This window comes from Neophocaena asiaeorientalis, unplaced genomic scaffold (genome assembly GCF_003031525.2).
Source record: "Neophocaena asiaeorientalis asiaeorientalis breed wild unplaced genomic scaffold, Neophocaena_asiaeorientalis_V1.1 scaffold5, whole genome shotgun sequence".
In the NCBI taxonomy this organism is placed as follows: domain Eukaryota; kingdom Metazoa; phylum Chordata; class Mammalia; order Artiodactyla; family Phocoenidae; genus Neophocaena; species Neophocaena asiaeorientalis.
Window position 1 is genome coordinate 4,397,783 of NW_020174698.1, and position 23,171 is coordinate 4,420,953.

Genomic DNA, 23,171 nt, shown 5'->3' on the forward strand with positions numbered 1-23,171 from the left:
TAAAGTTTTAATTTAGGTGTGCTTATGCCATTTGAAGTGTAAGCCACTGTTGTTTAAAAAGGACTGATTTCTGCCTGGGGAGCACCAGTACCACCAATCCTTCTGAATACTGATGTGTTAATATTTATGTAGCCCAAGCCCTAAATACCTGATCACCCTCTGTACAATTATTCTTCAATTTTGACTGTGACCATCCCCCTCTGCCCCCAGCACCTGGCCACCGGCAACGAGTCAGACTTCATCCAAGTTTCTCTCTAGGAGGCTGGGGAAGCCTGGTGGCATCTCTTGGGTACCTGCATAGCCCAGCCATGATGCCTCCATTGCTCTTGCTAGAAATTACTCCTGCAAATGCCATATTGCCTTGTGGACTGGGCTTTATGAGGACCCCAGCTGGGAGGACAATGCCCTACCCCACTGAGCCATCACCCTGCCCCACCCTCAGCCTGGAATGAAGACTGTGATCTTACTTCCCCTCCTTGGTTAAATATCCTCTCCTTCCTCCTCTATGAAGAGGGCAGGAAGACACAAAGCTTGCCTGTGCTTAACATATTCCTTGAGCCCAACTTTTTGCACTCTCATCCATAAAGAAAAAAGAAATTCAAGCTCCATTTCAAGGGCTAGTCTTCAGTAAGACAGATGTTTCCCCATTTCTAGGGTTCATAACACCTCTGCCTATGTTTTCATTGCCTCAACAACCCAGTTTAAGATAGACAAATTCTTGTTTTTAATGGACACCTACCTAATACAGCCTTTTTACAATTTTTCTATGGATGTCCTGATTATTTTTAAAAGAATTTAAAGTGGTTTACCAAAAATACACGTAATAGAAATTTTAATAAAATCAGGACCAGGCAAAAATTTTTTAAGTATAAGAGTTAAGAACAAAGAAAATGGATTTGGCTTGGAGGTTTCCTTGCAACCCAGTGAAAGGGGAGTCTCACGAGGGATGCCCTCAAACTATTATTTTCCCCAGTAAGAGAATGAAGACATCTGCTTCTGCCCTGGCACCTTTGCATGGATGGCCTCCCTCATGAATCCCATAGAAGCTATAGACAAGTCACAATTTCAAGGCTAAAGCTATGTTCCTTTGAGCTGGGTTTTGAAGACTGCCAGGTAGACAAAAAAGAAAGGTACTTCAGGCAAAGGCAGAAAGACCTAATAGATTTAGTCATGAGAAAAAGGATTATCACTTCACGGCAACTGAGCAGTGCGGATGAAAAACTGGGGCCATTGCCACCTGGAGTCTACAGGCTATAAAAGGCAGAGGTGGGGCAGAGGACATCCGAGGGCTCTGGCTTGGGAAATCGACAGGAAGTAACACAAAAAAATGTTAAAACTTGGTGCAGAGCTTGGCATACATTAGCAGGTCAACAGCTCTTCCCCTTCCTCTCACAAAAAGCACCGACCTTAAGGGGACGATAAAATCACTGAGGCACACCAAACTTGAAGGTTTTCACAGGGTGCTGTCTAGTGTGCACCATTAGTGTAGTGCTGATAAAAGACAAACGAAGTGCAAACTGTCCCAGGCTGGCCTCAGAGAAGTGAACAGGACCAGCCTGACCTCTGGAACTATTACAATAGAAGGGGTGGGCAGAGGGAGAAACAAGGGACTGAGGTACAGCATGGCAAAGGCCAAAGTAGACCACAAATAAAATTTTCTAAGAAGTCAGGAAGAGGGCAAAAGAAAAAGGTCATCAAGAAGCTAGTTTGACCGTAAGTGTCTTGGTGACCATAACATTCTAGCAGACAGAAGCCAGAAAACACACTGAAAGTTAATTTTCAACAATGGACTTAGCCAGGTAGTATCTACAGTAAGATAAGGTCAAGGGTAGAATATTTCTTTAAGTGTGTTTTGTAGCTCAGCTGACAGCAGATATGGAAATATCGAAAAACCAATGCTGATGTAATCCCAAATCAGAGTTAACATTCAGCAAACGGATTAGCTTCAAAAAGTCTTCCCAGCACTAATTTCAAAGAGGGGTGAATATGAAAATGCACTTTGCTGTAATCCAATAGTTTTCCCTAGCCTGAATTACACAATTTCCCATAAAGGATCAAACAAAACTATGGTTTTTCCACTGCATCAACAGACTCAAAGAGCACCAAATACAGCATAGGGACTCAAAATGTTAAGCAGACAGTGATATAAAGAAATCACAATTAAAAGCAAACTAAATTCATTTTCCCTTCACATGTGCCCTATAACTGTATAGTAGGACAAGCAAACCAGGGGAGAGAAACTCAAAAGTACCCCCAGTTGGCAATTTACGAGGGATTCCAATTTTAAGACTTCCATTAGTCCTACCTGGTTCAACATTTCGTACTCACACAAACAAACCCAACTTGATCCAGGCTTGAAGTACATGGGTCACCATTACTTCTCCCTACTATTTTTAGAGGGACTAGAAATACATAGAAACACATCTTGTTTCTGTGGCTAATATTTAGGTAAATAAGACACTCTTGACCTTCCCTAACGGGCATGTGCATTAAGCGCACCTGGACTTCATGTACCTTCTAGTGTCCCACAGCCTAAATCCAATCCAGCTTTAGGATTTTAAGTTATTGACACCCACACTTGACTAGCCTCAACCCATTTCTCTTGGTCCTAGGATGGTCATAGTCGTGATAAATGTCCACACCCAAGAAACCCTGTCACCAATACCTCACTGTAAGCCTATCTTCACTTGGGCTCTTCTACTTGCCAACACTGAAGTTACTTACTGGTTGGGAGAAAAGGCTTTCAGTTAGAACCAGGCGACAGAGAGCATGCTTCCAGTTATTTTGCAATGAATATCTTTTGTTCTTCATTAACAGGGACCTTACTTTACTGCCCCAAATAAAAAACCAGAGATAAGGAACAAGAGCCTAGTTTTTTTATTTGATCATTTCTTGCATTTGAAGTACTCCTCGATGACATCCTTGGCCTGAGACTCTTTGCCATAGTCCTAAAAAAAACATATGTGATTTTACTAATTTAGAAACTCAACTAAATTGTTAGCACTAGTTATAATGAAGCTTTTAAAAAAATCAGCACGCCTCGTGAAAATGCTTCCCACCATTAAAATGTCTTGTAGCCATTTTCAGGGACCTTAAAGACTTCAATGTCTTTAAGGCTCGTAACACGGCTTTCCTATTGCCAGCATTTTCTAAATTTCTGCAGAAACACATTCAGGTAAGCAGATTCATTGGCTGGCTTAACTATGTCTTATTTCCCTTTTCTGCAAGGCAGAAAGCTTTTTCTAAGTTTGCTGAGGATTACGCATTTTTTGCTTCGAAGAGATTCTTGACTTAACTCACAGTGAAGCGCGTCTACCCAGCACAGCCTTCACCCCGCACACCGGTACCGACTTACCTTAACCACCACACAGCTGCAGCCAACCACTTTACGGGGTTTCCCCTCTCTGTCAATTTTACAGAGGCCTACCCATTCCCCTAGTTTCTTGTTGTCATCAACCTATCAGGGGGGAATAAAAACAAAGATCACCACACTCCAAGACTTTAATGCTATTGGTAACACAGTACGTTATATGAAGGTAGCTGTAGTCAGAGAGGGTGACATGGCAGTTTCCTCATATCAGTTCAGTAGAGGGAGCCAGTTGTCATCATGCACAGCACCAAGACCCCCCTATCAACACCCTACCTGTCTTTTGTTCTGTACCAACATAAAATTAGCATTTAATTCTGCAGGAATAAAAATGTCTCTAGAACTAGTTTTATCGTATCCAACAATGCCAAATTTGTGACGCTTTTCACAGCTGCAGAAAACAAAGAGCTCGTTACAAAATTTGCTCTGGTATGACAAAAATCACTATGGATAGCATTTATGTGGACACATGTCCCTAACTGGCCCAATTTCCATTAAGCTACTTTCGCTTTCAGAAAAACCAAATTCAATGAGAAACTTACCTTAATCAGGTTGATTTGGTGCTCAGCACAAAGGGCCTCCACCAGCTTGACATACATAGGCTCATCACAGTTGGATGCAAGCACACAGAGATGGGCTTGGCGCCTGAAATGCAAATCCAACAGTAGATGTTAAAATTCAGATCTAAATCCACTACTGTGCTTTAGAAGAGTTATCTTTGCACTGGCTACACTGGCAAAACATAAGCAGCCACTGAAGAATACAACTTTAGTTTGACGTAGCTACCACCAGGCATATGTTCCTTAACTTCATCTACAGAATCACCCTGTCTTCAGTAACTCTTAAAACTTCCAATGTTATATATAGGAACTAGTTTACTAAGTTGTTACCTGTTACTAGCCCAGACCCTTAATATTGCAGTGTTTTCAAGGTACAAATAGTAGACTCGTATCAGGAACTTTCCAACAAGTGCTGTCTTCACTGGATTCAACTGGCCAACCTACACCAAATTGAATAGACTTAAATTTACCTAATAACCCTTTCACGACATTTAAGTTCAGCTCTAATAGTTAACAGCTGTTTTACCAATGTTACCCACCCAGAGACCTCACTGAGTAAATTTAGTTATCCCACACCCACATTGGTCTCCACAGCTACTATACAAAGTTCATACCAAAACCAGATGTTTCTGCCACTTGATTATAATGGTTTTAATTTGCAGAAGTACTAAATAAAAGTTCCCACCTATCCCCTAAATAACAGTGAAATTAGCCCCAAAAGCTACAGGTTTGTCAGACTATTAGTTTTCACTCATAAAAGGAGTGAAGGGGTATCCGACAATTTTAAGTCATCATTCAAACACTGTAGTTTCACTTTAGGAATCAAGTGCTCATCCCCATTCCAAACCCACACGCCTTAGGTGGGTCATTAGAGACCTGAGTTCTGATACCTTTTCCTAGGTTTCCTGTAGAACGGATGCCATTCAGAACCTCTGTGCTAACACCATGAACTTCACGCTTTCTTCCCTCGGCTGCAGTTTTGTTCCGGTTCCAACACCCCACCGTATTGAGACTGATACACGTACTTGTCTAAGGCTTTGGCAGCTTCGCGAATTCCACGTGCTAGGCCATCGTGGATGAGGGCGGTCTTCAGCACCTCTTGCAGAGCAGTATTAACGTCCATTACACCTCCAGCAGCAATGCTGAAAAATAAACAAATTAAGCTATTAATAAGTTCCCGCACACCACCTAACGCCTTGCACTTAGCAGTCATCAGCGAGGTAGGTCAGACGCGCTTTAAGGCGCCACGGCCGACCCAGAGCCCCGCACTACCGGCTCGAAGCCCATGCCTGGGCCGCACCACCACCCCGGGCCCTGGGCTCACCCTTCCTCGGCCATGGCGGTGGGTTACGGGTGGAGCCGAATCTTGAATGCACTACAACACAAAAAGCAAAAAAGGGGTTGATAAATAGATTCAATTTAAGTGCAACTATTCATCGTCAATTCCAGACAAAAAACAGCGAGCCACGCTTCGTAAACACCACCCTCGCTTCCCTCCACTCACCCCGCGCCTCGGCCTCCGCGCGGTTCCGCGGCGGCAGGGAAAGAGAACGAACGTAACCTCAAGACGGTATTTAAGGGTTTCCCAGGACCCCTAGGCGCATGTGCACTCCCTTCCGTGCAAGAGCTGGCTCTGGCAGTGCCGGTCTCGAGAATTTCTGTTTCCGGATTGAGGTGGCTCTGAGACAGGGGTCCTGCTAGCCTTCTAGCAGGACCGGTCACGACTCTGTTCGGCAGTCATTGGACCGCACAACAGGCACTAACGCGGGCAGCCTCCCAACGTCATTCCCAGCCGGGGCCCGCGGAGGCCCAGAGAACTCGTCCTACGGAGCGCGAGAAGGGCCAAGCTCTCCTGTCTGCGCGATCTTGTAAGTCCCGCGGAGCCCAGGCTCTGTCGGACACCAGTTTTAACCCCTTCTGACACTATAATTGTAATTTCCTATCGACCCCACCAACTGGGCCTCCCTGAGCTGCACACTCTCTCCCTTCAATTTTAAGTCATTCTGAATGTTCATGAATTTTTCATTCTGTGGGTGGTCTTAGCCCGCGCGCGCGTCTGTCTGTTTTCATGAAACGAAAGCTCGCTACTTCTGAGCGCATCGCAAATTCCACTTTCCCGGCGACTGTTAGTTAAGTGGAACCTCTGGCCAGCCCGGTGGTTGGTTACGGTTTCCTAATATAGTTCGTTCTAAAAGAAGGTTTGTTTGTTTGTTTTCTTTTTCTTTTTCTTTTTAACACTAAATTGTCCCCTGGATTCGTAACCCCGTCCAAATCGGGATTTAACAGGTGCATTGAAACACCTGCAATGTACCATACGTAGGGACAGGGTCTGGAAATACAGAGATGAAAACGTAGTCTTTGAGAAATCCGGCGTTAATTTCGCCTTCCAGGACTGACGGAGTTAGTGCAATCTGAGAAGTCAGTTTTAACTCTGATTTTCCCGGGAAGCAGCATTCTGAATTTTGCATTCATTGGCCATTCCCCTACCAGCACTTGCAACGCAAATACATGAAATACAGCCAAATGTAATCAGTACCGTCCTTTTTCTAGTGTTGTGTCTTCCTCTTCTGACAAGTCGCCAAGACAGCAATTAAGCAGTTCATAGGTGCCAGCACTGTGCATACAGTGAGCAGCCAAGAGCAAACAGATAGCGTTAGATTCTTGAGTGCTGTGAAGAAGGCAAAAATGTGTAACGTGGTAAGAGTGTGAGGTAGAGTTAGCCAGAATAGTGATATACTGGAATTTTAATAAATTAATATCTTTCATTTTTAACTATTAAGTTTTCATTTTAAAAGTGTTGAAACTGCTTCTTTCCATCCATGACTCATCCTAAAAAGTTGTTCACTTTACTTATTCATTTAACTATTGAACTTTTGCTTTAAAAAAAAAAAATACTGCAGGGGCTTCCCTGGTGGCACAGTGGTTAAGAATCCCCCTGCCAATGCAGGGGACACGGGTTCGAGCCCTGGTCCGGGAAGATCCCACATGCCGCGGAGCAACTAAGCCCGTGCGCCACAACTACTGAGCCTGTGCTCTACAGCCCATGAGCCACAACTACTGAGCCTGCGTGCCACAACTAATGAAGCCCAGGCACCTAGAGCCCGTGCTCCACAACAAGAGAAGCCACCACAATGAGAAGCCCGCACACCACAACAACGAAGAGTAGTCCCCACTTGCCGCAACTAGAGAAAGCCCATGCGCAGCAACAAAGACCCAACGCAGCCGAAGATAATAAATAAATTAATTTAAAAAAATACTGCAGAGTTTATGAAGATGAGAATGTTTATTTCTGCTGCTCTCATGTTTGTGGTGGGATTAAGATTTGAGCCAAAGATGAGGATACCTAAAGGCCTCAGGGGATGTACAAAGTGGGAAGGTAAGAGAAGGCCTTTAGACTGTGGCAGCGTTAGAAACTGTCTAAAAAAAAAAGAAACAGAAAAAAGAGAAAGGATTTCAAACAGGAAGGGTAGAAGGAAAGAAATTATTCTAAGTGAAGAAAAGAGTAAGGCCAAAGGCATGGATACCCCCTTGTCTTTTTTACCTTAACGTGTATCTTTGAAAGGAAATGTGATAGTGTTTCAGCAAATTTTTCATCTAAAGTTAATAAAAGTTAACATGCTAAGCATATTAGTAGATTTCTAACCCACCCACCCCCAAAAAAATCTTAAGGAGGGGGCACGGAATTTGGTAAAGACATGGGAAAATAATCATTGCCAAATAACGTATGTATATAGGGGAAAAATGATTAAATACCTTTTAGACTCAGGTATCATGGGCCTTAATATTTCACCTTAATAAATGCTTTTTCTATCAGTTTGAAACTTCCCTTCTTAGAACTGGAGCTGCATTTTTGTTTTGATGTCCTAGTCATATAACTGGTTCTAATCTCAGGGATAAAGTTAAAGGGCACTCTAATGATTCAAGGATTCTCTAATATAGATTCTCCTACTTCACTATTTTAAGGTCACACCCTCTCCATTTTAGATATTGCCAAAGGTGAAAGGCAAACCAAATAGAACATAATAGGTAGAGTCGCTCTCATACCAGCAGATCATAATATTACTTACGTAATGATTACATACATAATCAAAAAAAACTTACATAATGTACACAAATGTGTATCTGAAATACACATGAAAAATAAATTCTAAAGTTTATTTTAGAAACAATAATGATAATGAGTAATTTTGTTTAGTACTTTCTACATGCCAGTTTATGTGCTAAATTATTATCATATATTTTCTCCCTTAATCACTGAAATTCCATGTGGTAGTGTGGTGTTAGCCCCCTTTAACAGGGAAAGAAACTCAGAGAGTTGCCCAAGATCATACAGCCAGTAAATGTGGAAACTGATATTTGAGCCCAATTGACTTCAAAGATCATGCTTCTAACCCTTCAGCCATTTGGATGATTGCCCAACTGTGGGAGGGAGATCATAGATTTCAAAGATAACTCTTTGCACCTTACATTTGGCAACGGTATGACTGGTTCTACCTTATTGTGCTAAAAAGTCACGCAGTTGGAGAAAGGGAATATTGGAGTGTTAGAAAAAGAGAGAGCAGTAGAAATTTGGGTTTCTGAATCATCCAAGTGTAGATGTATAAGTTAGCTAGGGCTGCCGGAACAAAGTATCACAAACTGGTAGCGTAAACAACAAAGTTATCCTCTCACGGTTTTGAAGGCAGGAAGTTTGAAATTAAGGTATCTGCAGCATTGGTTACTTATAAGGCCATGAGGGGGAATCTGTTCCATGCATTCCTCTTTATTTTCTGAGGTTTGCCAGCAAACTTGGTGTTCCTTGGCTTGTAGCAGTGTAACTCCAATCTTCACATGATGTTCTCCCTGTGTACATATCTGTCTCTGTGTCCAAATTTTTTCCTTTTTATAAGGATACCATTATACTAGATTAGGGGCTCACCCTATGCCAGTATGACCTCATCTTAATTAATTACATCTAGAACAATTCTATTTCCAAATAAGGTCTTGATATGGGGTGCTGAGGTTGGGACTTTAAGCTTTGTATTTTGGGGGGACACAATTCAACCCACGACAGATGTGAAAGAAGAAGGGGATGTAGAACAGATTAAATGATAGGAAAGATCTTTGAGTTGAACTGCAAAAAGTTTTCTTGAAAGACTAGAGCTGGCACTATGGAAAACAGTATGGAGGTTCCTTAAAAAACTAAAAATAGAACTACCATATGACCCAGCAATCCCACTATTGGGCATATACCCTGAGAAAACCATAATTCAAAAAGACACATGCACCCCAATGTTCACTGCAGCGCTCTTTGCAATAGCCAGGTCATGGAAGCAACCTAAATGTCCATCAACAGAGGAATGGATAAAGATTGGTACGTATATACAATGGAATATTACTCAGCCATAAAAAGGAATGAGATTGGGTCATTTGTAGAGATGTGGATGGACTTAGTGTCAAACAAAGTGAAGTAAGTCAGAAAGAGAAAAACAAATACTGCATATTAATGCATATATGTGGAATCTAGAAAAATGTTATAGATGAACTTATTTGTAAAGCAGAAATAGAGACATAGACGTAGAGGACAAATGTATGGATACTAAGGGGGAAGAGGAGGGTGGGAGGAATTGGGAGATTGGGATTGACATATATACACTATTGATACTATGTCTAAAATAGATAACTAATGAGAACATACTGTATAACACAGGGAACTCTACTTAATGCACTGTGGTGACCTAGATGGGAAGGAAATCCAAAAAAGAGGGGATAGATGTATATGTACAGCTGATTCATTTTGCTGTACAGTTGAAACTAACACAACATTGTAAAGCAACTATACTCCTATAAAAACTAACTTAAAAAAAGAAAGAAAGAAAGACCAGCACTGGTAACAGAAGCTAAACCAGTACACACGAAAGATTTTATATCATGGGGTGGTGGGGTCCAGTTGAGCTGAGTTCCAATTCCAGCCCTCTCTGTGGCCTTTGGCAAATGACTTATTTTTCCGAATCAGTAAAGTAGTGATAATACTAGAATATCGTGAGGAGTAAAAAGAGATAGTTGTTGAAAGTGTTTGCCACTGTGCCTGTTAAGTAGTTACTTACCTTATAAAGAACTTCACATGAGAATATATGGAAAGGTTCTTAATATTACCTTCCTCCTGTCCTAAAGCATCTAGCATTTAGTACAGTGACTGACATTTTGGAGTCATTAAACCAACATGTACTGAATGAATTCATGGAATGAAATAAGATTAAGCATCTGTGTAGTCGGCACACCAACAATAAAACCATGTTGGCAACTATTGTCATAAATGAGTGCCTGTCGTGAGTTAGCTGGAGGCTTTGGGCATCCCAGGAAACCACTTTTAATTTGAAAACTTTTAAAATGTTCCTACCTTTGGGGGTAGAAATAAATATAATGGATGGAAATGGAAGTTAAGAAACATGAGAAAACTCAAAAATATTATCCTGCTGCAGCTCCAGAACATATAGGTCTAGCCTTGGCTTATGTAGCATATGGTTTTAAACATAGTGAAGAAAAATAGTTGTAGCTGAAAAAAGGTTTGGGCCAAAGAAAAAAGAATCCTATTATATCTAGGGATGAATCAAAGGAAAAGGAGAAAGTTGGTGAGAGGGAAGAGAATAAAAAATAAAGTAGACGAATAAGAGTGGAATAGATTAATAAAGGCTGTAAGTAGTAGTTTGGAAAATTACTATTTAAAGCCTTCCATTGAAAACCCAGTTTATTAAAGGAAAAAAAAAAGGCTGTGCGGGACAATGGGGCTAATTTATTGTATTGCCAAGTATGAAGCCTATACATTTTGAGGTTTTTGTGTAATTCTCACCTAAGTGTTCTTAAGTGTTACTAACATTGTTTCCTCAGCCCTTGTTTTTCCTGCTACCAGATGCTATGCAGAGCTCTCTGGGCACCATGGCTGCTCACTACAGGGCTGATTCGGGACGTGTAGGAACAAAACGTACCGAGGAAGATAATTAGAGGCAATACTTAAAGTTTATGAATAAACTAATTATAAACCAACAACACAGGCAATTTATAAATGAAGTAAATAGTGGCTAATAGAGAAAACCCTAAATTAACATTAAATTTATTCACTTGGGGTACAAGGAGGACCTGGGTGTGCAGGATTCCGGATCCCAATGCTACTTCCTATAGACCAGCTCTGCTGTTATCTGTGTAACTTTTTTTTGAAAAATGGGTCCTTATGATCTAACATGTGTTTGACAATCGAAGTTCTTATTGCAGAATCATTGAAATGAAGCCAGGACCACTGCTGTGCTTAAAACTAGAGCTATATTAAAGAAAAAAAAAAAGTCCTAGTTCCATAATCACTTCTCTACCGTTTTCTGACTCTGTAGTTCTGGTCAAAACACTTCTAGTCTCTGCCTCTCAAGTGCTTCATCTGTAAAATGAAGTAGAGAATTGAATGAGATGCTTTTAAACACTCTTTTGGTTTGGATATTCTGTGTCATCACTTTGAAACAATATTTTTTAAAATTAATTTATGTATTTATTTTTGGTTGTGTTGGGTCTTCGTTTCCGTGCGTGGGCTTTCTCTAGTTGCGGCGAGCGGGGGCCACTTTTCATCGCGGTGCGCGGGCCTCTCACTGTCGCAGTCTCTCTTGTTGCGGAGCACGGGCTCCAGACGCACAGGCTCCGCAGTTGTGGCTCACGGGCCTAGTTGCTACGTGGCATGTGGGATCTTCCCGGACCAGGGCCCGAACCCGTGTCCCCTGCATTGGCGGCATATTGTCGACTACTGCGCCACCAGGGAAGCCCTGAAACAATAATTTTAACTCTTAGTAAATGTTGAACATCTGTGTGGTCTGCCATAGTCATTTTCTGATATCATATGACTTCAGCCACAAGACACTGAGCTGTAGCTGATGCCAGCTTCCCTCCTGTGTCTCCAGGTTATAGGTGATTTCTTTATTTGTAAGTACAGCTGTACCTTTTTTTTGGCCGTGAGCGCATCATGGGGATCTTAGTTCCCTGACCAGGAACTGAACCTGTACCGCCTGCAGTGGAAGGGCAGAGTCTTAACCACTGGACACCAGGGAAGTCCCAGCTGTTGCTTTTTAATATTAGGACAAGTAAGCATGTTCATTATAGAAAACTTGGATAATATTGTATCAATTATAGTCCTTATGTATGGAACAGAATAACCTATGGTCAACATTAAACAACAACAAAAAAAAGTGGCTCAGGAAATAAAAGGGTTTACTGAGCAATCAGGTTCAGGGAATGGTAGAAACAGGATAGTTCCAGGGATCTTGGTTACAGGAACTTTTACAAAGTCTCTTAAGTTAGTGCTTCTCAAACTATCTGACTAACTGTTTGACTAAATGAAGATTTTTCACCCAGTCCGTCACAGCTAATTTAATAAAATACAATAAATATTAATTACTAGTGGTTCTGCAAGACTAACCCTCTTGCAGATAATAAATGTAAGCCTAAACATTTTAGAAACAACTACCTGAAGATACTGGAGATTGACCAAAAGCAGACAGAACTGGAGGGTGGGGAAAAGGAATGGCACGGGCTGAATTCCCATTTTTATGGCTTTTAGTATGAGGGGAGCCCCCAGTGCCACATGGAACAACTAATAGTCAGAGGTCCTCAGTTTTACTGCCCTGAAAACCAGAGGACAGAGTTTAGAGCAATCGCAGCTGCTGAAAATGGAGGGCAGGGGGGAAATCCCAGAAAGGAGAGAGCCAGAGAGAAGCAGACCGATATTCTGTGTATAGACCCAGCTAAATCTCTTGACTGGCCCCAAGCTACACATGCATGGGGTAAACTCAAAGCAGCACAATTAAAGCTAAGGAAAATACACAGAGATTTCAGCTACTTCCCATCACTGGAAACAGATTATAAAGTTTGAGTCAAGGTGGATTACCGCTGCTGAAATTTAAAAAGAAAAAAAAATCAATATTCTTTGAAAGAATAAAAGAGAATCCAGAGTCTCTGCAATGTATCATTCATGATACATTATTTTTCTTATTAATTAAAAAAACATGTAAACATTTAAAGCAAAAATTATAACATTTTATTATGGACTTATATCATTTCTAGATATAATGCTTATGAAAACTAGAATATAAATGATTAGAAGCTGGCACAGCATAAGTGGACCTATATGGGAGTAAGGTTCTTATGTTTTGCATGAAGTGCTACAATATTAACTCAAAATAGATCAGAAACGTTAGGAATGTGTTTTGTAAACCCTAAGCAAACACTAAAATATAATTCAAAGAGACATACCTAAAAACACAACAGATAAATTAAAATGTAATTCCAAAACTTGTTTTCAATTAACTAAAAAGAAAAGAAAGAAGAAATTAATAAAAAAAAAACAGATGGGGAGATATAAAACAATAAAACAGTAGACTTAAATCCAGCCATGTCAATACTCATCTTAAATGTAAATAGACTATCTGCTCAAATTAAAAGACAGAGATCATTAGAATGGATTTTTAAAACATCAACTATATTCTGTCTATAAGAGATGCATATTTATTTATTTGGCCGCAAGTCTTGTGAGATCTTAGTTCCCCGACTAGGGATTGAAGATTGAACCCATGCTCTTGCAGTGAAAGCAGATGGCCAGGACTTTCCCTTTTTTTTTTTTTTTTTGGAAGAGGTGCAATTTTTTAAAATTTAATTTAATTTTTTTATACAGCAGGTTCTTACTGGTTATCTATTTTATACATATTAGTGTATATATGTCAATCCCAATCTCCCAATTCATCCTACCACTTTCCCCCCTTGGTGTCCATACATTTGTTCTCTACATCTGTGTCTCTATTTCTGTGCTGCAAACCAGTTCACCTGTACCATTTTTCTACATTCCACATATACGTGTTAATATACGATATTTGTTTTTCTCTTTCTGACTTACTTCATTCTGTATGACAGTCTCTAGGTCCATCCACGTCTCTACAAATGACACAATTTTGTTCCGTTTTATGGCTGAGTAATATTCCATTGTATATATGTACCACAACTTCTTTATCCATTCATCTGTCGATGGACATTTAGGTTGCTTCCATGACCTGGCTATTGTGAATAGTGCTGCAGTGAACATTGGGGTGCATGTGTCTTTTTGAATTATGGTTTTCTCAGGGCATATGCCCAGGAGTGGGATTCCTGGGTCATATGGTAATTCTGTTTTTAGTTTTCTAAGGAACCTCCATACTGTTCTCCATAGTGGCTGTAATTAGTGTATAGGAATGCAAGAGATATCTGTGCATTAATTTTGTATCCTGCAACTTTACCAAATTCATTGATTAGCTCTGGTAGTTTTCTGGCTTCTTTAGGAGTAGTGTGTAGTATCATGTTATCTGCAAACAGTGAGAGCTGTACTTCTTCTTTTCTGATTTGGATTCCTTTTATTTCTTTTTCTTCTCTGATTGCTGTGTCTAAACCTTCCAAAACCATGTTGAATAATAGTGGTGAGAGTGGGCAACCTTGTCTTGTTCCTGATCTTAGTGGAAATGGTTTCAGGTTTTCTCCATTGAGGATGATGTTGGCTGTGGGTTTGTCATATATGGCCTTTATTATATTGAGGTAGGTCCCCTCTATGCCTACTTTCTGGAGAGCTTTTATCATAAATGGGTGTGGAATTTTTTCAAAAGCTTTTCTGCATCTATTGAGATTATCAAATAGTTTTTATCCTTCAATTTGTTAATATGGTGTATCACATTGATTGATTTGCGTATATTGAAGAATCCTTGCATCCCTGGGATAAATCCTACTTGATCATGGTGTATGATCCTTTTAATGTGTTGTTGGATTCTGTCTGCTAGTATTTTGTTGAGGATTTTTACATCTATCTTCCTCAGTGATATTCATTTGTAATTTTTTTTTTTTTGTAGTATCCTTTTCATGTTTTGGTATCAGGGTGATGGTGACTTCATAGAATGAGTTTGGGAGTGTTCCTTCCTCTGCAATTTTTTGGAAGAGTTTGAGAAGGATAGGTGTTAGCTCTTCTCTAAATGTTTGATAGAATTCGCCTACGAAGCCATCTGGTCCTGGGTGTTTGTTTGTTGGAAGATTTTTAATCACAGTTTCAATTTCATTACTTGTGATTGGTCTGTTCATATTCCCTATTTCTTCCTTGTTCAGTCTTGGAAGGTTATCTCTTTCTAAGAATTTGTCCATTTCTTCCAGGTTGTCCATTTTATTGGCACAGAATTGCTTGTAGTAGTCTCTTTGGATGCTTTGTATTTCTGTGGTGTCAGTTGTTACTTCTATTTGGATTGTCATGTTTTCTTTGTCATTTGTCTCTAGGTACTTTTTTAATTTACTTTTTGATTTCTTCAGTGATCTCTTGGTTATTTAGTAACATATTGTTTAGCCTCCATATGTTTGTGTTTTTTACACTTTTTTCCCTGAAATTGATTTCTAATCACATAGCGTTGTGATCAGAACAGATGTTTGATATGATTTCAGTTTTCCTAAATTTACTGAGGCTTTGTTTGTGACCCAAGATGTGTTCTATCCTGGAGAATGTTCCATGTGCACTTGAAAAGAAAGTGTAATGTGCTGGTTTTGGATGGAATGTCTTATAAATATCAATTAAATCTATCTGGTCTATTGTGTCATTTAAAGCTTGTGTTTCCTTATTAATTTTCTGTCTGGATGATCTGTCCATTGGTGTAAGTGAGGTGTTAAAGTCCCCCACTATTATTGTGTTACTGTCAATTTCCTCTTTTATAGCTGTTAGCATTTGCCTTGTGTATTGAGGTGCTCCTATGTTGGGTGCATATATATTTATAATTGTAACCTTTTTTATTTTAAAGTCTATTTTATCTGATATGAGTATTGCTACTCCAGCTTTCTTTTGATTTCCATTTGCATGGAATATCTTTTTCCATCCTCTCACTTTCAGTCTGTATGTGTCCCTAGGTCTGAAGTGGGTCTCTTGTAGACAGCATATATATGGGTCTTGTTTTTGTATCCTTTCAGTGAGCCTGTCTTTTGGTTGCAGCATTTAATCCATTCACATTTAAGGTAATTATCAATATGTATGTTCCTATAACCATTTTCTTAATAATTATAGGTTTGTTTTGTAGGTCCTTTTCTTCTCTTGTGTTTCTCACTTAGAGAAGTTCCTTTAGCATTTGTTGTAGAGGTGGTTTGGTGGTGCAGAATTCTCTTAGCTTTTGCTTCTGTGTAAAGCTTTTGATTTCTCCATCGAATCTGAATGAGATCCTTGCCGGGTAGAGTAATCTTGGTTGTAGGTTCTTCCCTTTCATCACTTTAAGTATATCATGCCACTCCCTTCTGGCTTGTAGAGTTTCTGCTGAGAAATCAGCTGTTAACCTTATGGGAGTTCCCTTGTATGTTATTTGTCATTTGTCCCTTGTTGCTTTTAATACTTTTTCTTTGTCTTTAGTTTTTGTCAATTTGATTACTATGTGTCTGGGCATGTTTATCCTTGGGTTTATCCTGCCTGGGACTCTCTGCACTTCCTGGACTTAGGTGGCTATTTCCTCTCCCATGTTAGGGAAGTTTTTGACTATAATCTCTTCAAATATTTTCTGTGGTCCTTTTTCTCTCTCTTCTCCTTCTGGGACCCCTCTAATGCAAATCTTGTTGCATTTAATGTTGTCTCAGAGGTCTCTTAGGCTGTCTTCATTTCTTTTCATTCTTTTTTCTTTATTCTGTTCTGCAGCAGTGAATTCCACCGTTCTGTCTTCCAGATCACTTATCCATTCTTCTGCCTCAGTTATTCTGCTATTGATTCTTTCTAGTGTATTTTTCATTTCAGTTATTGTATTGTTCATCTCTGTTTGTTTGTTCTTTAATTCTTCTAGGTCTTTGTTAAACATTTTTTGCATCTTCTCGATCTTTGCCTCCATTCTTTTTCTGAGGTCCTGGATCATCTTCACTATCATTATTCTGAATTCTTTTTCTGGAAGATTGCATATCTCCACTTCATTTAGTTGTTTTTCTGGGTTTTTATATTGTTCCTTCATCTGATACAAAGTCCTCTGCCTTTTCATCTTGTCTGTCTTCCTGTGAATGTGGTTTTTGATCCACAGGCTGCAGAATTATAGTTCTTCTTGCTTTTGCTTTCTGCCCTCTGATGGATGAGGCTATCTCAGAGGCTTGTGCAAGCTTCCTGATGGGAAGGACTGGTGGTGGGTAGAGCTGTGTGTTGATCTGGTGGGCAGAGCTCAGTAAAACTTTAATCCACTTGTCAGCTGATGGGTGGGGCTGGGTTCCCTCCCTGTTGGTTGTTTGGCCTGAGGTGACCCAGCACTGGAGCCTACCCAGCTCTTTGGTGGGGCTAATGGTGGGCTCTGAGAGGGCTCACGCCAAGGTGTACTTCCCAAAGCTTCTGCTGTCAATGTCCTTGTCCTCACAGTGAGCCACAGCCACCCCCCGCCTCTGCAGGAGACCCTCCAACACTAGCAGGTAGGTCTGGTTCAGTCTCCCCGGGGTAACTACTCCTTCCCCTGGGTCCCGATGCACACACTACTTTGTGTGTGCCCTCCAAGAGTGGAGTCTCTGTTTCCCCCAGTCCTGTCAAAGTCCTGCAATGAAATCCCGCTAGACTTTAAAATCTGATTCTCTAGGAATTCCTCCTCCCGTTGCCGGACCCCCAGGTTGGGAAACCAGACGTGGGGCTCCGAACCTTCACTGCAGTGGGTAGACTTCTGTGGTATAAGTGTTCTCCAGTCTGTGAGTCATCCACCCAGCAGTTACGGGATTTGATTTTACTGTGATTGCGCCCCTCCTACCGTCTCACTGTGGCTTCTCCTTTGTCTTTGGATGTGGGGTATCTTTTTTGGTGAGTTCCAGTGTCTTCCTGTTGTTGATTGTTCAGCAGTTAGTTGTGGTTCCGGTGCTCTCACAAGACAGAGTGAGCACATGTCCTTCTAATCTGCCATCTTGAACCAATCTTGAAACTGGAAGAGATGCATTTTTAAATAGTTTAAGAGTAAAAGGATGAGAAAAGATATACCATGCAACCAATAATCAAAAAGGCTCTAGTGACTATGTTAATATCAGATAAAATATACTTCCAAACTATTACTAATGATAGAGGTATTTCACAATCATAAATGACAAATGAGCAAGTTCATTGGGGAGACATAACAAATTTTATATATATATATATATATATATATATGCAGAAATTAAACGGTATGAGAAACAAACTCAAAATTATGGTTGGAGATTTGAACATCCCCCTCTTAGCAACTGACAGAAAAATTAGACAAAATAAGTAAGATCATAGAAGGTATGAAAAAATCTATCACTCTGACCTAATAACTTTTGTAAAATACTACATCCAACAACAGTAGAATATTATTATTTTCAGGTGCACATGATACTGTTTACAAAGATGGAATGCATGCCATGCTATAAGACAACTTTCAATAAATTTTAAGAGATTGAAATTTCCAAGATAGAAATATTCCACAATAAAATTAAATCAGAAATCAGTAATATAAAGATATCTGGAAAATCCCCCAAAAATTGAAAATTAGAAACATACTTCTTATTAATCCATGGGATAAATAAATAAATAAGGAAAATTAGAAAATATTTCAAATTATATGATAATTTGCAGGATGTAGTTAAAGCAGTGCATGGAGAGAAATTTAAAACCTTTTGTGCTAATATTAGAAAAGAAGAAAGGGCTAACATCAATGATATGTTTCTAAAGTATAAAAAATAAGGGCAAAATAAGTCAAAAGAAAGTGAAAGAAGTGGTTTCACTGGTGAATTCTATCAGACATTTAAGGAAAAAATAACACTAATCTCATACAAACTCATCCAGAAAATATTGGCAGTAGGCAAAACTTCCATCTTGTTTTACAAGTCCAGGATTACTATGATACCAAAACCTGACAAAAGAAAAGGAAATTACAGGACAACATTACTCATAAGCATAGGTAGAAAAATCCTTATCCAATTTAGCAAATTGAACCCACCTTATATAAAAAAGATAATACTGTATGTCCTAAATTGGGTTTATCCCAAGAATGCAAGGTTGGATTAACAGTAGAAAATTGATCAGTTTATCATATCAAAACAATAAATAAGAAAAATTATTTACAATAAATTCAAAAGACACTTCTGATAAAAATCCAACACCAATTCATGTTAATGTCCCTCAATACATTAGAAATATGAGAACTTCCTCAATCTGATAAAATATACATATGAAAAATCGACAGCTAACCTCATACTTAATGGTAGAAAACCTAGTGTTTTCTTCCTAAGATTGGGAACAAAGTGAGTATCTCCATTCTCAACCCTTCTATTCAACATTTTCCTGGTAATCCTAGTCAGTGCAATAAAGTAAGTGAAAAATGAAAGCATACACTTCAGAAAGGAAGAAGTAAAACTCATTCATATATGACATGATTATGCAGAAAATCTAAAAGAATCTATAAAAAACTGTTTGAACTAATGAGGAAATTTAGCAAGATTGCAGGATACAAAATTAATATAAAAATTAATTTACTTTTATATATCATCAAGTGATTGGAAGAGTTAGTGTAAAAAAATCCATTTTAATAACTTCTAAAACCAAAATATTTAGGAATAACTTGACGTGAGGCATGTCATGGATACCTCTACAATGACAACTGCAAAACATTTCTGAAAGAAATTAAAGAAGATTGATGTCAGTGGAGAGATATATCACGTTCGTGAATAAAAAGACAATATTAATTGGATGTCAGTTCTCTCTAAATTGATCTATAGAGTCAACAAAATCCCAATAAGAATCCCCCCCAGGTTTTTTTGGAGAAATTGAGAGCTGATTCTAACATTTCTATTGAAATTCAAAGGACCCAGAATATTTAGACTGCTCTTGAAAAAGAGCAAAGTTGGAGAATTTTCACTCTCTGACTTCAAACATACCAGATTTTGACAAGTGATGGAAGCAAGTAAGTGGAAGTAGATGGCCTCACCTGAAATCCCCGCAGTGCAGGGAGGGCAGCATTCCAGGGGAGTAGGGATGAGATTCTGACTGTAGTGTCTGGTGCCTACCTCCAGCAGTGCTGACGCAGTCTGGGTACTGGGCCGCTCCTGTGCTGTGATTTTAGGCACGTAGCCTCTAAGTGGTGTGTATAATCCTCTTGATAACCCTGTACCTCACCTAAAAACCTGTGATACATTCAGTGTCTGCTTAAATGAGCAAAAGTTGTTTCCCGTAACCCTTTGTCCCTTCATCCTTCTTTATTTTTCTTCCTAGCGTTTGTAGCAATCAGGGTTCCCTGTTGCTATTAAAAGAAACAAATTTTGCTCATTTAAGCAGAAAATGAAGGGTGGGAGGGAGACACAAGGGGGAGGGGATATGGGGATATGTGTATGTATATGAATAGCTGATTCACTTTGTTATACAGCAGAAACTAACACACATTGTAAAGCAATTATACTATAATAAAGATGTTAAAAAAAAAGGGTTATGGGTCTGTGTTTTGATATGGGGTAAGAATGAACTCTGAAGAAGTGACATTTAAACAGAGACGAGGGCTTCCCTGGTGGCGCAGTGGTTGAGGGTCTGCCTGCTGATGCAGGGGAATTCCATTTTAGTTTGTAAAGAAAAAATGTTTCACATGTGTATATATGTCTACATGAACATATAAAAATATGAATAGATGATTGTGGTAGGCTGATAATTGATCCCAAAGATATGTCCACATCCTAATCCCTGCAAGTTATAAATGTTACCTTATTTGAAATAAAGGGTGATTAAGTTAAATATCTTGAGATGAAGAGATCATTTTGGATTTTCGCTCAGTGAAATTGATGTTGAACTGCTGGCCTGCAGAACTGCAGCTTATTTTAAGCTCCAAATTTGTGGTTATTTGTTATAGCAGCCACAGAAGATGAATGAGATAATATTTTCGACCATAACACTAAGGATCTGGAAGGAGGATGGGAAAGAGAGGTTAGATGTGAGAGGAAGATAGGAGTATGAATATGTGTACCACAAAATCTTATTGTAAATTAAAAGTAGATGGATGTGGGCTTTCCTGGTGGCGCAGTGGTTGAGAGTCCGTCTGCCGATACAGGGAACGCGGGTTCGTGCCCCGGTCCAGGAGGATCCCACATGCCGCGGAGCGGCTGGGCCTGTGAGCCACGGCCGCTGAGCATGCGCGTCCGGAGCCTGTGCTCCGTAACGGGATAGGCCACAACAGTGAGAGGCCCGCATACCGCAAAAAAAAAAAAAAAAGTGGATGGCTGCAAAACAAGAACATGCATCTTATTAAAATACATAAAAACAAAAAATTTGTATTAAACATGCAAGAAGGATTGCTGATGGGGAGAGAATGGGAATGGGGATAGAGAGAAATACATGACAACAGAAATGAAAAATTCAGTTGAAGGATTGGAACATAAAGTTAAGGAAACTTCCAATAAGATGAAGCAAAGAGAGAAAGAGATGAAAAGTAGAAGAGAAAAAGAGTAATAAGTAAGAGGACCCAATAGTCTAGCGACCCAATAGCTACATAAAGAGCAATCCAGAAAGAGAGAAAAAAAAAGGGGGTGTAGTCATCAAAGAAGTAATTCAAAAAAATTCTCCTCTATGACTTGATGTTAGACTGGAGCGAGAATGCAGAATAAAATAAGATTGGGGAAACAGGAAGGGATTAGATCATAAAGATTCTGGAGGCCGCTTCAAGGAACCTTTGCTAGAGCTAATCTTGTTTAGAATGGCTCTAAAAGCTCTTCTAACCTGCCTGCTCACCCAGGAATTTTTACATAATCTTCAAGACCCACTGTAACATCACTTCCTCAGGAAGCCAGCCTGGACTCATTTAGCCAAAGTAAACAGTTCTTCCAATATGTTTCTCTTTTAGAACTCATTGCATTATAATAAATTGTTAATCAGTGTCTGTTTTATCTGCTAGAAGGAGGTATGTATGCTACTTAAGGGCAGAGGCTGGATGGGGCTCACTTATCTTTGAACTTGCAATGCTTGGCACTAGGTAGTAACTCAATGGTCTTGAGTTACTTTATTTTACCTTGGCCCCAAATTAAGAATTTCCCAGTCTTCAAACATTAACCCTTCCCAAATAGTAAATAAGTTGAAGATAAGTGAAGCCTCTTATTTTTTTGTGCCAGAAAATTGTGAGGGTGAGAGTAACAGAACAGCCGTCATGTTCGAGTGCCAGGCCCTTCACATAGTTTATCACCAGTGCTCACAGCCATCTTACAGGATAGGCATTATAATCCCAGTCACACAGATGGAGAAACTGACCTGTGGTCCAAAGTCACATACAGCTAGTACAGTCATCCCTTGGTATCAGAGGGTATCGGTTCCCCAGTGCATATTCTCAAGTCCCTTATACAAAATGGCATAGAATTTGCATATATCTTACAGCACACCCTTCCATTTGCTTTAAATCATTTCTAGATTACTTATAATACCCAATACAGTGTAAACGATGTATAAATAGTTGTAAACAGAATTTAAATGATGTGTAAATCGTTGCTACTGCTTGGCAAATTCAAGTTTTGTTTTTTGGAAATTTCCAAAAAAGTTAAAAAATATATTTTCAGTCCCCTCCCTCCTTGGTTGAATTCGAGAAATGCAGAAGCAGGATACAGAGGGCCGACTAGTGCCTTGAATTGAACCTCAAGCCTCTGCTTCCAGGGGGATACTCCCAGCCACTCCGCCATGCGTCTTCAGCATTCACTATAATTCCCGCAAATATTTTTCTAATCCGGGTACTTCACATCAGTTAATTCATTGCCAGGTTACTAATGTCTGGCTTCAGTGATTACAAACACCACATCGTTTACCCACTACGAAGAATAACACACTTTAAATTAAAAATCTGGGCTGCTCTTGCCTTCTGAGACGGACTGCATTCTGCCTATGGAATGTGTATCTCTCTAAATAAACTTGCTTTCACTTAAAAAAAAAAAGGGGGGGCTTCCCTGGTGGCGCAGTGGTTGAGAGTCCGCCTGCCGATGCAGGGGACACGGGTTCGTGCCCCGGTCCGGGAAGATCCCACATGCCGCGGAGAGGCTGGGCCCGTGAGCCATGGCCGCTGAGCCTGCGCATCCGGAGCCTGTGCTCCGCAACGGGAGAGGCCACAACAGTGAGAGGCCCGCGTAACGCAAAAAAAAAAAAAGGGGGTCGTTATGAACCTAATTTTCTAATTCACATTTGTGTTTTTAAGTTTAGGTGTTCCCTATCTTTTCTGTGTCTACCTAGCTTCCTTTCTTACTCTTAGTATTCCTAAACTTTTCTCATTTTAAAG

At 39.8% G+C, this 23,171-nt stretch overlaps 1 protein-coding gene and 3 non-coding genes across 4 annotated transcripts; all 4 read right to left on the reverse strand.

The window, feature by feature from the left end:
- Window positions 1-2,854: 2,854 nt before the first annotated feature.
- On the reverse strand, window positions 2,855-5,540 carry RPS12 (ribosomal protein S12). Its single transcript, XM_024758998.1, has 6 exons — window positions 5,432-5,540; window positions 5,252-5,302; window positions 4,953-5,069; window positions 3,910-4,012; window positions 3,356-3,457; window positions 2,855-2,948 (listed from the first exon to the last, which is right to left on the reverse strand). The coding sequence occupies exons 2-6, from the start codon at window positions 5,263-5,265 to the stop codon at window positions 2,886-2,888; spliced, it is 399 nt and encodes a 132-aa protein (XP_024614766.1). The 5' UTR covers window positions 5,266-5,302; window positions 5,432-5,540; the 3' UTR covers window positions 2,855-2,885.
- LOC112409191 (small nucleolar RNA SNORA33) lies at window positions 3,070-3,199 on the reverse strand. The gene has a single exon (XR_003005121.1). It is a non-coding gene; the product is annotated as a small nucleolar RNA SNORA33 (small nucleolar RNA).
- Window positions 3,540-3,616, reverse strand: LOC112409192 (small nucleolar RNA SNORD100). The gene has a single exon (XR_003005122.1). It is a non-coding gene; the product is annotated as a small nucleolar RNA SNORD100 (small nucleolar RNA).
- On the reverse strand, window positions 4,655-4,728 carry LOC112409190 (small nucleolar RNA SNORD101). The gene has a single exon (XR_003005120.1). It is a non-coding gene; the product is annotated as a small nucleolar RNA SNORD101 (small nucleolar RNA).
- Window positions 5,541-23,171: the final 17,631 nt, after the last annotated feature.

Coding starts and splice junctions, on each gene's coding strand:
- RPS12 (XM_024758998.1), bottom strand. Junction 3,458..3,909: donor ACCAAATCAACCTGATTAAG/GTAAGTTTCTCA, acceptor CCCCCCTGATAG/GTTGATGACAACAAGAAACT. Junction 2,949..3,355: donor GCAGCTGTGTGGTGGTTAAG/GTAAGTCGGTAC, acceptor TGTTTTTTTTAG/GACTATGGCAAAGAGTCTCA.